Source organism: Mesoplodon bidens (assembly GCF_964165515.1).
Source record: "Mesoplodon bidens genome assembly, chromosome: 4".
Taxonomy (NCBI): domain Eukaryota; kingdom Metazoa; phylum Chordata; class Mammalia; order Artiodactyla; family Ziphiidae; genus Mesoplodon; species Mesoplodon bidens.
This window is the reverse complement of record NC_138160.1, coordinates 48991666-49006266: the sequence shown is the minus strand read 5'-3', so window position 1 is coordinate 49006266 and position 14601 is coordinate 48991666. Positions and strand designations below refer to the sequence as shown.

At 39.0% G+C, this 14601-nt stretch overlaps 1 protein-coding gene across 1 annotated transcript in view; it reads left to right on the top strand.

Annotated features, from left to right (window-relative positions):
• The window catches only part of ELOVL7 (ELOVL fatty acid elongase 7), a 71216-nt gene extending 62050 nt beyond the window's left edge, over positions 1-9166 (top strand). The window contains exons 7-8 of the mRNA XM_081233388.1: positions 4135-4271; positions 6311-9166. Of these exons, the coding sequence (XP_081089514.1) occupies positions 4135-4271; positions 6311-6520 (347 nt within the window). The 3' untranslated portion in view covers positions 6521-9166. The remainder of the gene's footprint in view (positions 1-4134; positions 4272-6310) is intronic.
• The last annotated feature ends 5435 nt before the right edge of the window (positions 9167-14601 follow it).

Genomic DNA, 14601 nt, shown 5'->3' with positions numbered 1-14601 from the left:
TAGACAAAGCTTTAACACTTCTGTGAAGAGCTCACCTCTATTGGGTATTCTGACTTGGTAAGACTAAAAGGAAAGAGAAACCACAATTGAGGAACTCCTGTTTGAGTTTTAGACTCTTTTGGCATGGGGAAAAATTCTGCATGTCTCAGAGCATGAGGGGACATGGATAAGCCAGTGGCTAGAAGAAGATGGCAGAACCTAGGGGAGCTGGAAGGGCTGTCCCTACCTTGGCCTAAGGGCATCAGATTTTCCAGCATGTAAAGTAGCTCCTTGCCCAAAATTGGCATTTATCTGTTGAGGATGTTTTTTTAAAGGAAATGTAGTTGTTTTTCTTATAATGTATATGTGTTAATTTAAAAATTTAACTCACATTATAACAAGATAGTCTGATCTGTGTCCATTTTACAAATTGAAGGTAGATATATTATTTAATCTCCATTATTTTTCTTTATTTTCTGTGTTTTTATTTTCTCTCACATGTATATTGTGCCTCTCAGTTCTTTCTACAGTGATATTTCTTAACACTATTTTTTTGGTGAAAATTAGAAAATACCTAAACATCCAGTAATAGAATGGTTATGATGTCTTGTGTTTATAATCATGAAATGCAAATGATATTGAAAGACATTTAGCTCAAACTTTTGTTAAGAAGCTTGGCTCCTAAATTATCAGAAATAGATGACTATTCTTACTATTCTGTTTTTAAAGTATGCTAGACAAGGTGTTTTCACTCCCTTAGAACTCACTTATTCAGATTTCTTCCCTGAGACCAGATTATTCTATTATAACGCTGAAAAATAAATATAGATTTAAAATATATAGGAAGACAATACCCCAAAAACAATGATTTAGAGAAATCGACACAAAAGTGGTCTCCCTCTCCTTCTTTATCCATCTCTGCATTTTCTATTTTTTCTAGTTTGAATATCTGTTGGTTCTATAATGGGAAAAAATAAATTTTATTTAAGAATAGAGTTGAGCATTTTTCTAGTTTCTCTCTTTGAGTCCACTGATAGTCTAGTTTCCATTTAAAAAACAAGCAATGCTTTCAATAATGAACATTTAAACATATAATATTCCTCAATTTTTCAATGTTACCATGTACATTAAGCACTTTGTAGTGGATTCATTGTCCACACCTCAATTCCCCTTCTGCTTTACAAAATGTAAGTGGTAGAAAATAATGTTTTCTTCTCTCTCATATGTTCCATGAGTTGGCACTTCTGCTCAGTCTCATGTGTGGAACCTAGTAAACACTTGTACAGCACACCTGATATCTATTCAGTGACAAGCACAGCAACAAGAGCTGAGGTATTCCCAGAAGTGTGGTGTGGCATTGGCTTTCATTCCTCGAATAAAACTGTCCAGTTTAAACTGTCCTTTCAAAAACTTGAGCACAGCTGATCTCTATCTAGTATTTAATTTCCTGTTTGCCTATTGTACTCCTCCCTGGGATAATAGCAATCCACCTTTTCTTTTGAATGTGATGAAAATATTTCTGAGGCAGGTTTTTATATTAATTATGTATATACTCCCTCCCAGAGATATGGAAAGTTGTGATAATTACCCAGGTGGTTCCTTTATTTTTTTCCAAACCAAAGGAGTAAAATGTGATGGTACTAATTATAATTCATCCTGAGATGTTTGCTTTTCAGAACTATTATAAAGAAGAAAACAAGCTTAGAAAATACTTTATTAGAAAAGCCTTCCAAAGAAGATATGAAAAGCATTACTAATTAAAATGTGATTTTTTGGTGAACAAACATTAAAAAAACTTCTCAGAGAATAATCATTACTAGAGAAAATAAGCAAGTTAATTTGATTTGATAGCTTATTTTGATCAGTAACCCTTACTGAACACTCTTAGCTATACTAGTGCTTTGTTAAATTCCTGTCCGTAGGATCCTCATTTTAGGACATTTAAATGGTGAAAGTTTCTGAGTGGAAAATAGAACTCTTCTACCAAAAAATGGGAAAGGTGTCTTAGTGAGAAAGGCTCAGTCTAATGTAGTTCATTATCAAGCATGAAATAGATTCCCTGTGTATATGTAATTGTGAGACAAATGGACTTGAGAGGTATTTGACTTGTCCCCATGTTAAGCAGCTTGACTCCTAATCTATTCTATTTTTAAATTAGCCTAGAAAAGTTGTTTTCATACCATACTAATTTATTTATTCACGTTTCTTTTGGGAAATAAGACGAATCCAAATGTAAATAATAAAAGCTGGAAGGTTGTTAATAAGCTTCATTAATTCAGTTTCTTCTGACTTGAAATTTGTGGTAATTACAGGATTAGCTGAAATTTGATTTACTTACTTAGGAGAGGGAAGTTTATGAAGCACAGTATAGCAGAAAAGAGATTTTAGGGGAATATTTAAACTACTTACAAGTAATTATTTAAAACAAGTATTTTAAGGGTGTACTTTGGCAGTGGTAGTATTTAGAAGAATCTAGCATTGCTGCAATTATGAATGATTTTTAAAAAAAATAATTATTTCTTCCATGAAACAATTTTTATGACATTTCTCCTTAGAAGATTGTGGTTGAAGTAATAAATTTGTATTTTGCTTTAAACTTTCTATAACTCATAGTGTTGATGAATTCAGTCCTTCCTCTAACATTGGCAAATCTGTGAGGTATTGCTTTATTTCTGAAATTAAAGAATATTAGAATAAATAAAATAGCATATTTTGGAGAAAAATTTAAATTCTAGGTCAGCGTTACTAAGCTGAATCAGGCTGTGCATAAAGAATGAAGATTCTTTAAGATTGTGCATCTTAGGAAAGAGACACTAGGGAAGAGTTTTGGTTTTTTTCCCTACCATCAACTGAACACTCTGTTACCCCTTCCACTGTACTACTGATCCAGCTAAAGGCAATTGTAACAATCTTTGCTTATATTCCCCCCAGGGTCCTTTTCTTCTATTCTAAATTGAAAGTGATCAGTGGGAGATGTGGTGAGATTAGAAGAGGAAAACCAGGATAGGAAGGCACAATTGATAATAGTCAAATAGAAGCAGTAAGGAAAGATGATTTAACAATTAATAAATGTTTATTTTGGAAAAACAATGATTGATTAAAACAAACCTAGCACAGCTTGGTAATGAAAGCCAGTGGTTTTACTGCCAAAATTTTGTGGCACTTGGACTTCCCTGGTGGTTCAGTGGTTAAGACTCCATGCTTCCACTGCATACTGCAGGGGAACAGGTTTGATCCTTGGTCAGGGAAGTTCCGCATGCCATGCAGTGCGGCAAAAAAAAAAAAAAAAAAAAAAATTGTGGCACTAAAAGTATTTATGGAAAACTATTGAGAATGGAAAAAGTTAATTTGATTCCCACACAATATTATGTAAAATAATATTCTTAGTGGCTTTATTCATAATAACCCAAATTGAAGACAACACAAATGTCTTTTAATGGGAGGATGGATACATTGTGATGCATTCATATCACGTAATACTACACAGCAATAAAAAGGCAATCACATAGTTGAATCTTAAAAACAGTATGTTGATTGAAAGAAGGTAGCCACAAAGAATACATCCTGTGTAATTCTATTTATATGAAGTTTTGTAACAGGCAAAACTAATAGTTGATGATGGAATTCAGAATAAAAGTTACATTAGGAGGAGTATGTTCTTGGAAGGAGCACATGGGAACTTTATGTGGCATCAGCAATGTTCTATACCTTGAATTTGGTGGTGGTAACATAGGTGTATACATATGTAAAAAATCATCAAGTTGTACACTTAAGATTGGTGTACTTTGTGTGCTTTATATATGTTAATTCTCACTAAAAATGAATTGGATTACTATTACTTAGCAATATATTATATTTAAAAGGAAGTCAACTTAGTTTGTTAAAGTAAACCCAAATCATAAGACTATTTTAAGGTTAAGATATCACAGAATAAAGTCATGCTGATTTATTTTACAAGATTTGTATTTTAGTTTTACTAACTGGATGTATTATCCAGCTCCCTCTAATTTTATAGCTATTTAACAATAGTGATATTTCATATATATTTTTCTTCCTACTAAAATTAAAGAAATAATTATACTAAAATTTCAGTTCAGACAAAAATATGTCTCATTTTAAGGAACAGTGCCCCTATTTTACAATATTTTTTTCCAGGTGGTTTGGGAACATTCCATGCCTTTCTAAATACAGCTGTACATGTAGTCATGTATTCCTACTATGGACTGTGTGCATTGGGACCAGCCTACCAGAAGTATTTGTGGTGGAAAAAGTATTTGACATCACTGCAGCTTGTGAGTAATTAATTTTCTTTAAAACCAGATACGAAACTAAACTGGAGTCCCTTGTCTTCCTTACGAATGAGGATACTAACTAAAGAGCAAAGTTTACAAAACACAGGGATATAAATTGTCTGGCCTCTTATGGCATCCCATAATTGTCCTTTCTTTGTTATGTGAAATTTTGTCAGGAATTTTATTGAAAGCAAAGCCTATTTGGTAGCCAAGAGGCTCAGACAATTAAACTAGCGTGTGTATCTTTATACTGTTTTATGCATTTATATAAAATAAAAATATTTATGTTCAAAATTATGTGAACCTTATCATACATAATATTAAATTAGGAGTTAGACATTCCGTATTCTAGATCTAAATGACCTTGAGGGAATGTAACTTTGAGAGGATTATGAGCCTTCCTGTGTGCCTGCCTATCTAGTCCTAACATTTTTAAGTCTATTTTTCCTCCAACTAGTAAAAGTACTATGGGAGTTAAAGGTGTAGAATGGTGGTGTAATATACATATTGACAAAAGTGACAACACCCTAAATAACCAACCATAAGGAAATGAAGAAGTAAATTATCTTAATTCCTGCTTGGGAATATTACAAAGTCATGAAAATTATTCACAAGTCCTTTCTTTTTAAGCATTTTTTATGATTGTAAAGTAATATATCCTCATTGCAGAGAAATTAGAACATCTATACTGCATATAGAATTTTGTATCAGGCTTTTTTTTCACTTAACATACTCTTAAATGTTGTAGAAACTTTTTAATAATGTGGAAAAATACTTATATAGCAAAAAGAATGCATGTTCATTATTTTTTCAAATATGTTGATAATATTTACACAAACACATCTGCATAGAATGTTGAGGATGCTGCTTACACTTTCTAAGGTTTCATTTTCTCGTCTGCAAAATGAGAGGAATAATTGTATCTACTGCGCAGGAATGTTCTAAAAGTTCCTTAAGATAATGCAAGGAGGGCTTCCCTGGTGGTGCAGTGGTTGAGAGTACGCCTGCCCATGCAGGGGCCCACGGGTTCGTGCCCCAGTCCAGGAAGATCCCACATGCTGCAGAGCGGCTGGGCCCATGAGCCATGGCCGCTGAGCCTGCATGTCCAGAGCCTGTGCTCCGCAACGGGAGAGGCCACAACAGTGAGAGGCCCGCGTACTGCAAAAAAAAAAAAAAAAAGATAATGCAAGGAAAGCTGATGATTATAACAGGAACAATGTGAAAATCTTAACTATGGTTATAACAGGATAGATTGTGGGTAATCATTATTTATTTTTATGTATAGATTTTTATTTTCCAAAATTTCCACAGAACGCATGTTGCCTTTTAATCATGAGAAAAAATATATCCAAAAAATCTGGATGTTAGCCCAAAACATGTCCCTTTTAAGACTGTGTAGAACGTTCTAGAACACAGAGCCCTTGGGCATCGCTAGGAGGGTCACCAATGCTCTCTCACTCCTTGCAGATTCTCTGCTGCAGTTGGCAGGTAGGATGTACTTTTTATCTATGACGGTGGAGGACCAGTGGCAGATATGAGGACTTAGCGATGCTTTGGCTCCTACAAAATAAGCGGGGCTCTAATTAGAATGTTTTTATTCCCCTCCCCACCAACGGAAATATCCAGTCTAACAACAGGACAGAATGTTTGAAATCAAACTGCCCTAGAAAATTAGGCCATAAGGTAGTGGTCCTGTATGCATTTCATCGGTCAAGGACTCAAGTCAGAGACTGATGGTTCTTTGAGTGTGAAAGGGCTGCTGCACTGCCCTGCTCCAGGGACATTTACATAGCTCCCCCTGGAGCTGTGCACTTTGGCAGGACTGAATAGTAGTTCCAAATTCCCATCTGCATTTTGACATTGTTCCACCCACTGTCATTCCCATAGAGGCTAGATTGAAAGATAAAATTCCCTGTCCAACAGTAGCCTGGATGTGGTTGGAGAGTGTTTAAACATAAGCAGACAAAGAATGCATTAAATAATTGCTCCATTGTGACTCTTCGTAGCTAAACAATACTTTTCATTCTTCCGTCTGTTAGGTCCAGTTCGTTATTGTCACTGTACACATAGGCCAGTTCTTTTTCATGGAGGATTGCAAGTACCAGTTTCCAGTCTTTCTGTACATCATTATGAGTTACGGGTGCATCTTTCTGCTGCTCTTTCTCCATTTTTGGTACCGTGCTTACACCAAAGGTCAGAGGCTACCCAAAACAGTGAAAAATGGAATCTGCAAAGACAAAGATCACTGAAATTCAAGCACAGCATAAATCTATGAATACGACTGCTATCTTGTCTTCCTTGACAATCAAGAGATATTTCCATGTGCAGTGCATTTTGTATATTTTTAAAAACCAAGAGCTTGTATTTTTATGATAAGTTATTGGGGTTTCTGATATTTGAGAGCCCAAAGCTCCCAGATAACAGTCTTCTGATAATTAGAGCCTAAAGCAGCCAGTTTTTCAGCTGCTTTTAAACCTAATCTAAAGGTTTTATTTAACACATTTTGTTAGATTGAAAGAAGGATGTGAAACAGTATAGTACTCTTCAAAGAAGTCCAGTATAGATGAAAAATATCGTTAGATATTTTGAGCACGGACAGAGATCCATGCCGTACAGTAGATTCCTTCTGCCGGGTCTGGAAACCTTTAACTGTGGGCTCTGGCTTTGTTGCTTGTTGACTATATTCAGAAGACACTGTATTTACTCTAAACTTAAATTCCCATTCTAAAGAGCTAATAGGGTGAACGTTAAGTGTATTTTTGATCAGTTATCATTTAAAATCACTAATGGTAATTTTTAATGGATCTCTTGAGTAGCCGGCACCAGTTTTGCTTGTAAGACTTCCTCACAACGCTTTTGTTGTGTAAACTGTTTAAAAGTGACAATCCTTTAAGGTAGTACTTGAAACTAAGGTTAAGTTATTATTTTGAAAACAAGGTGATTTGTTCTGATGGCTTAATGAACACTTTGCTATTACCGTTTTGCAATGAACTTTGTATATTTTGGGAAAGAGGTGAATTTATCAATGGAAAAAATAGTTGTCTGTAGTATTGTAATGTCACTTTCTACTATCATGGTTTAAAGGATTATCTCGGTTAAATATATATTGGTTAGATGTGTAAATGTTCATATCATTGGCACACATTAAATGATTTTAGACCACCCAGGGTTGGGTTAAGAGTGGCTTGTGAAGCAACTGGAAGCAAATGGTGGCACAGAGATTATCCAGGGAAGATCTGGTGATAAGGGTCTCTCTCATAATGAGAGCGAGCAAGAGAGAGACTGTATAATAGTTATTGTTACAGATTCACTGCATGGAAAAATATTTTCCAGAATTATGAATTAATTAACAGCCTGGAATTCTTTTTTTCAAACTTATAAACTATATAATGAGGGACTGAAATTCATTTTGCATAGCTCTCATTTCTTTAAAATTGCTACTTTCTAAAAGTCATATTTTCTTGTTGGAGAACCCAACTACTGATCAGTAGAGTTTTGCCCAAGAAACAGCAATATTTGGACATTTCTGAATTTTTCCACAGTGTTTTTTTTTTCTTGTTCTATTTTACTTGATTTTGAAGGATTGCTTATGCTTGTATGACTGTAAGCAATTAGTACCCCAGTAATTGTGTAACACACAGTGATACTTATTGTACAACAAAGCCTGAGTTTTTACCAACTGTAAACTCCTGTAGTTAGGTGTCTCCCTCCTAACCCATTAATCTGTACCATGGCCTTTTCTCTTCACACTCAGCAAATTAGTAAGGTTATTTGCCTTTAGTGACTTCACTCGCTTACAGTGTGAGAATTTGAGGGTTGATAAAAGGGGAGATTTCATTTTTTTTTAATAAATAGTAAAGAACAGGAGAGCAAAGCTAAAAGAAACAGCAGCTCTAATTTATTTCTCTGTGAGAGTCTCAGGGTTCCTTAAGTGTTTTCCTATTTTTCTCTTCAAATCCAGCCTGTGCTAAAATGAGGAGGTATGGTAGATGCTGTTACACATACACATAATTCCCAAAGACCCCAGTAGGGTAAAGACCAAAAGGAAGCAAACCTAAAAGAAGAGAAAACAGGAGGGTTTGTTTCTTCTCTTGCATACTTTCTGCCCTGCACTGTACAATCCCTCCTTGTCTCCCTGTAGTCTTTAAAATGTTTGCTGTGCCTGTGAACTAATAGCAACATGTGACAGAATCACATTCTACATTATATGAATAGGAATGGAGAGCTAGAATGTTACATGAAAAGAAACCACAGCTGGCAGAGGTCACCTCCGTATGAACATCAGCAGATTAGAATGGTTATCTGTAGGATTGGATGGGCATTGTTTTATTAAACAGCTCTGTGGGTCACACAGAGTTTCTGTTGGAGTTTCATCCCACTTTTCAGGACTTCCTTGCCTTTGGGTTTGCTTACCTAACAAATAAAAAGGCCAAAAGGCCAGCTGCAAAATCTGGCTTATGACATAAAGCTCTATGAATCCTTTAGAACCTATATCTATATTACAAATAAATGCAAATGTAAAATTTTAAATATCTGTGGGACATTGCCATTTTACAGTCTTAACTGAGTAGAATTCTTAACTGAGCAGAATTCTTAACTGAGCAGACTACATTGTTACATAAATTATAAGATTATGATGTTATACTTCTTCAATTATCCCTTATCTCTGTTAACTACTTTTAATGACTGTGGAAAACTCTGTGGATACTGTCAAAGTTTGGATTTGGTTTTTGGTGTGTGTATGATAATAAATATGTGGTATCACATGCACATGTGTGTGTCTTTCATTTTGGAATCTAACACATATGTTTGCCTGGATAGATGGTGTTTAATATGAATATTCATTTAACCAAATCATTTTACACATTTGTTGTACACTTGTTATGTTCAGAGCCCTGTGCTAGACATTAGAGTGATACAAAATACAAAGATGCCTACCGCATAGTTGGGACCTCCTGGAGCTTGCAGGCTGGCAGAGGAGATTATGTTACAGGGAAGTATATGATTGGTGCCATATGATTGAAAGTCATGGCACTTAGCAAGCAGGTAGGCTCCATGAAGGTATTTAAATTTGGGTCATGTATTTAAGATGTACAGGTTGTCAAAATGGGGAGTGGGTTAGTGGGCAAGGTGTTCTAAGTGAAAAGAAATAACAACTCAAGGCCCAGGGGAAGGAACGCATTAGGAAAGTGTAGGGAAAGGCCAACAGACCAAACTGAGTGAGGCATCCTGTAGGTGTCACAGAGAGATGAGGCCAGTAGGGAGGAGGGCTCTGACACTGGAGATGAGCTGCTGCAGCATCCACCCTTGATGCCCCAGGCAAATAGGAGCTTTCAAAGATTTGGGGGAGAGGAGAGGTATGACCAAAGTGGTACCTTAAGAAGAGTCACCTGGTAGGGTGGGGTGGAGGCATGAGACACTAAAGGCAGAGATAAATTAGTTGATTAGGGTGAGGGGAAGAGAGCTGGAATGTGTGACTGGAAAGAAAGAGGCTGATGTGAGAGAGCTTCTGATGGGAGAGTTGAATCTGGCGACTGATTGACCAAGGATGAGATGTGCTGCACAGTTCAGAGAAGCAGCGTGGGAGTGTGGAAAGGAGGCTGAATCTGAAGCTGTGAGGCATGGATATTAGATGCCAAGCAACCTTGAACAAGCCAGTTAACCTCTCTCAGCTTGTTTCTTCATCTGTAAAATGAGAATAATAGTACAAGTTCTTGCTGGATTGTTGTATGGTTTAAATGAGATAATATATTTAAAAGCCTTCTGTAGGGCTTCCCTGGTGGCGCAGTGGTTGAGAGTCCACCTGCCGATGCAGGGGACACGGGTTCGTGCCCCGGTCCGGGAAGATCCCACATGCCACAGAGCAGCTGGGCCCGTGAGCCATGGCCGCTGAGCCTGCACGTCCGGAGCCTGTGCTCCGCAACGGGAGAGGCCACAACAGTGAGAGGCCCGCGTACCGCAAAAAAAAAAAAAAAAAAAAAAAAAAAAAGCTTGACTTAAAAGCCTTCTGTAGTAACTGGTGAAAATATGAAATAACATAAGCACAAAGAATACAGATTTACCAGGCTTGAGTGGGGAGGAAAAGAAGGTGGATCCTTACCCAAGAGAGACCAAGGGGTTTGGTACCTCCACTTCAGGACATAAGTATATGTGTTGATTGGGGAGGAGGTGGGGACAAAAGTTTTTCTAGACGTTTCCAGCAGATGCAGTCACAATGCAGCAGGCTCACAGCAGGTCCTGTCACACCAGCCTGCCCCAGAGAGAAGACCAGAGGGCTCTTACTTTTATGGGGCTACCTGGGTGTGATCATGGCTTTCACTGACAGCTGGTATCAGGTCAGGCTGTACTTGCACATATGGCCCAACAATCTTTACAAACTGCAACACCCTTATCATCTAAAAGAGCACTTGTTCCTATATTTAAGCTGCAGCATTTTGAAAATATTGCTGTACCTTGTGTATATTCTAAAGCCGACAGGATTCAGTTAATTTAGGGGACAGTCTGGTTCCTAAGAGAGAAGGCTTGGTACGAGGTAGTATTGGCTTCAAGTGCCCAGGCCGCCCAAGGGGACATTCTGTGCTTAGTACTTACAACTTCAGTATGCATGATGTAAGCATCTGACTACCTGAATGTGAAGGCCGTGAGCGCAGACCTGCTGCCTTTTGTCTTAAAAGCTGCACGAATCTTGGCCAGCGTGTCTTCTGCTTGCTTTGTGTTATTGTGCCCATGAATCTTTTCCTTTCTTTCTTTTTATTGTGCCAAATATCCTACTTCAGGCCCAAATAGTTTTGCCCAGATGAGGGAACTATCCTTGGTCTTTTTGCATTTTGACCGACTATAAGAACATTTTATCCAACTAGGCTGCTTTCGTGGAGGGGAGCTTGGTGCAGTGGCTGAGAGCACTGACTCTGGAACCAGCCACCTGGTCAGATCCTGGCTCTGTCGCTTATGAACTGTGTGACCCGGATGACCTCTCTGTCTTAGTGTCCCCACTGAAAGTAGGAACCCTGGCACTACTTCCCTCATCAGTTCATTGTGGAGATTAGATGAGTTAATACAGGGAAAACTTTTAGGGCAGTGCCTTCCTTCTGGTTCAGGCCAAAAACCTGAGTCATCCCAAAAACCTGAGTCATCCTCAACTCCTCTTTCTCACTCAGCATCAAAGGCTTCCTCTTAAAGTATCACCAGAATTTGACCACTTCTGGGCCCTCATCATGTCGGCCTGGATTTCTGAAATAGCTTCCTCTCTGACTCACTGCTTCTGCCTTTGCCTGTCTACAATGCATGGTCTACGTAGCACCCAAAGTCATCTCAACATAAATTGATCATGTCACACTTACACTCAAGACCCACCAATGGCATGTGATTTCACCCAGAGAAAAAGCTGAAGTCTCTACAATGGTCTACAAGGCCTTCCATGGTCTGTCTCCCCTGCCATTGCCCCTCAGTCCTCATCTCCCACTTGGCTCCCTCTGGCCCAGCCACACTGGCCTCCTTGTGTTCACTGGACTGTATGAGGCACATTTCCATCTTAGGCCTCAAGGTTTAGCTTTTGCCTCTGCCTTGGGGGCTCTTGCCCTTGGCTAAACCCCTCATTTCCCTCCGATCTTTGCTCAGATCTTGCTTTCTCAATGAGGCAGGCCCTGCCTGCCCCGTTTACTACTGCAGCTGGCACCTCTCTGTGCCTTGCTCTCTCTTTTTTTCCATACAGCTCTTATTACCTTCTAACATGCTATACAGTGTGCTTAGTTATTATTTATATTGCTTATTGACTGTCTTTCTCATTAGAAAATAACCTCCTTGCGGGTAGACATTTTTGTCCATTTTATTCACTGCAAGTGCCTAAAACAACGGCTGGCATAGTACAGGAACTCAAAAAATTGGTATTGAATGAATGCATGAAACACCAAATAGGTGTTTGCTATTGTTACAGGTTCTCTCCCTCTGCTCACTTTTTACTGACTAATTCATTCATTCAACAACAGTTTTTTTTTAAAAATAAATTTATTTATTTAATTTTGGCTGTGTTTCGTCTTGATTGCTGCGTGCGGGCTTTCTCTAGCTGTGGCGAACGGGGGCTACTCTTCGTTGTGGTATGCGGGCTTCTCATTGCGGTGGCTTCTCGTTGCAGAGCACGGGCTCTAGGCGTGAGGGCTTCAGTAGTTATGGCTCACGGGCTCTAGAGCACAGTCTCAGTAGTTGTGGCCCATGGGCTTAGTTGCTCTGCGGCATGTGGGATCATCCCGGACCAGGGCTTGAACCTGTGTCCCCTGCATTGGCAGGCAGATTCTTAACCACTGCGCCACCAGGGAAGTCCCAACAGTTTGTTAAATACCTAGTATGTAACAGGTTTTGTGCTGGACACTGAGCATAAAAAACAAGTCAAATAATAGCAATCCCCACAGAGGTTTACACTTGGATAGAGGGAGACAAACATGTAAACAAGTCAAGTGTTCCAGCTGCAAAAGTGGTGGTTTTTAATCTGCATAATGTAGGGACACAAAGGAGAGAGAGTTCTCCCTGGCTGCCGGCAGGACTTCAGAAAAGGCTTGAAAGCAGTGGTAGTATCATATGACTCATGAAAGGTGAGGGCCTGTTTGTTAGACAGAAAAGGAAGACAAGAGTGTGCTCAAAAGATAATTCCAGGCCAGAAAGGGAAAGAAATGGCCTACATGAACTTGAAGGAAATGTGTAAGGTGAACCCAGTGTTTCAGCTTCAAGAGTACAGGCCCAGGGCCAGGACTGACTGGGATTCAGGAAGAAGGAACACATGGTGAGTTGTTTTTGGCCATGTTGAGTTTGAGGGATATCCCTCCATCAAATCTTCTCTTTTCCTCAGGCAGTAGTGTGGTGACTGTTCTTTCAAGGAGCTAGGATGAGGAGAGGATAAAGGGTAGTAGGCAAAGAAATGAGGGATTGAGGGAAATTTTTTTTTAAAGAAGAAGATGCATAAACATGTTTATTTCCTCTAGGGATGGCTTGAGGAGAAGAGTGAAAAGTTGTGTAAATACAGTGGGGAATGGATGTGCCTAGCCACAGCCACAGATGTGAAATATTTCCCAGCCTCCAGCAGGGCCCTGCTGAGTCTGGAGACCATACATCTGTAGTGGTCTCAATGTGCATAACCGTGTTAGCCCACAATCGTGTGAGCACCGAGAAGACTTGCACTGACCAAGGTGGGGATTTGCAAGAAAGATGCAGGAGGACAAGGAAGGGAGGATGTTGAGAGTGCCAGTAAGAGCAGACGAAGTGATGCATTATGGGAGCTGAAATCAAAATTCTCAAAGGACAGTGGTGCTTACGAAGCTCCTTATGTGTCTCATGCAGTAAAATCCTCACAATATCCCTGTAAGATAGGTACAATAAGGAAGATACAGGTAAGGAAATTGATGCTGATAGCATTTAAGTAACTTGCCCAAGATCATGCAGTTATGAAGTGGTAGAGCTGGTGTCAAACCAAATCTGTTTGATTTCAGAGCTCTTACTCTTAACCATTGTGCTGTAGGGCAAGGAGGGGTTGATGGAATAAGGGAGTGAACTGATTTGTAAGTTCACCTAGGAACGATGAAAACCCAAAATAACAGTTACTTAAACAAGATAGAAATTCTTTCTCATGTAAAGTTCCAGAGATGTGCAGTGAGAGCTGAGTTGGTTACACTATAGTATCAAAGACCCAGGAACATTCTATCTGCTGACTCTGCTATATGTGGCTTCCACTCCATAGTTATCTCATGATCCAAAATGGGTGTTGAAACTCCAGCCGTTATATACACATTTCAGCCAGCATGAAAGAGGAAGAGGATAAGAGAAGAACTTGATCTCTCCATTTAAGGACAAATAACAAAAGTGGTAACTCATTGGCCAAAATCTAGTCATATGGGTCGCATGTAGCAGAAAGTAATCTGGGAAGTGTCGTTTTTATTTTAGGTGACTCTACGTCAAGCTAAAACCAGAGATTCTATAACTATGGAAGAAGAAGGTGAATGGGCAAGGGGTGTAGGCTGTGGTCAGAAATTCAAAGTGTGGAGGTAACACTGGATGGCTCTGGAAGTGAGAGTCTGACATAGAAACTGTATGCTGGTTATTGGAATTGAACAGATGAGGAAGTGTTAGGCATGGGCTGGATGGGTTGTCCATGTGAATGTTGAAGAGCCTCACGATGATGAAGAATCTTGGGAGACTTCCCTGGTAGACCAGTGGTGAAGAATCCGCCTTCCAATGCAGGGGACACAGGTTTGATCCCCCAACAGGGAACTAAGATCCCACATGCCATGGGGCAATTAAGCCCGCGCCACAACTACTGAGCTTGTGCGCCTCAACGAGAGAGCCC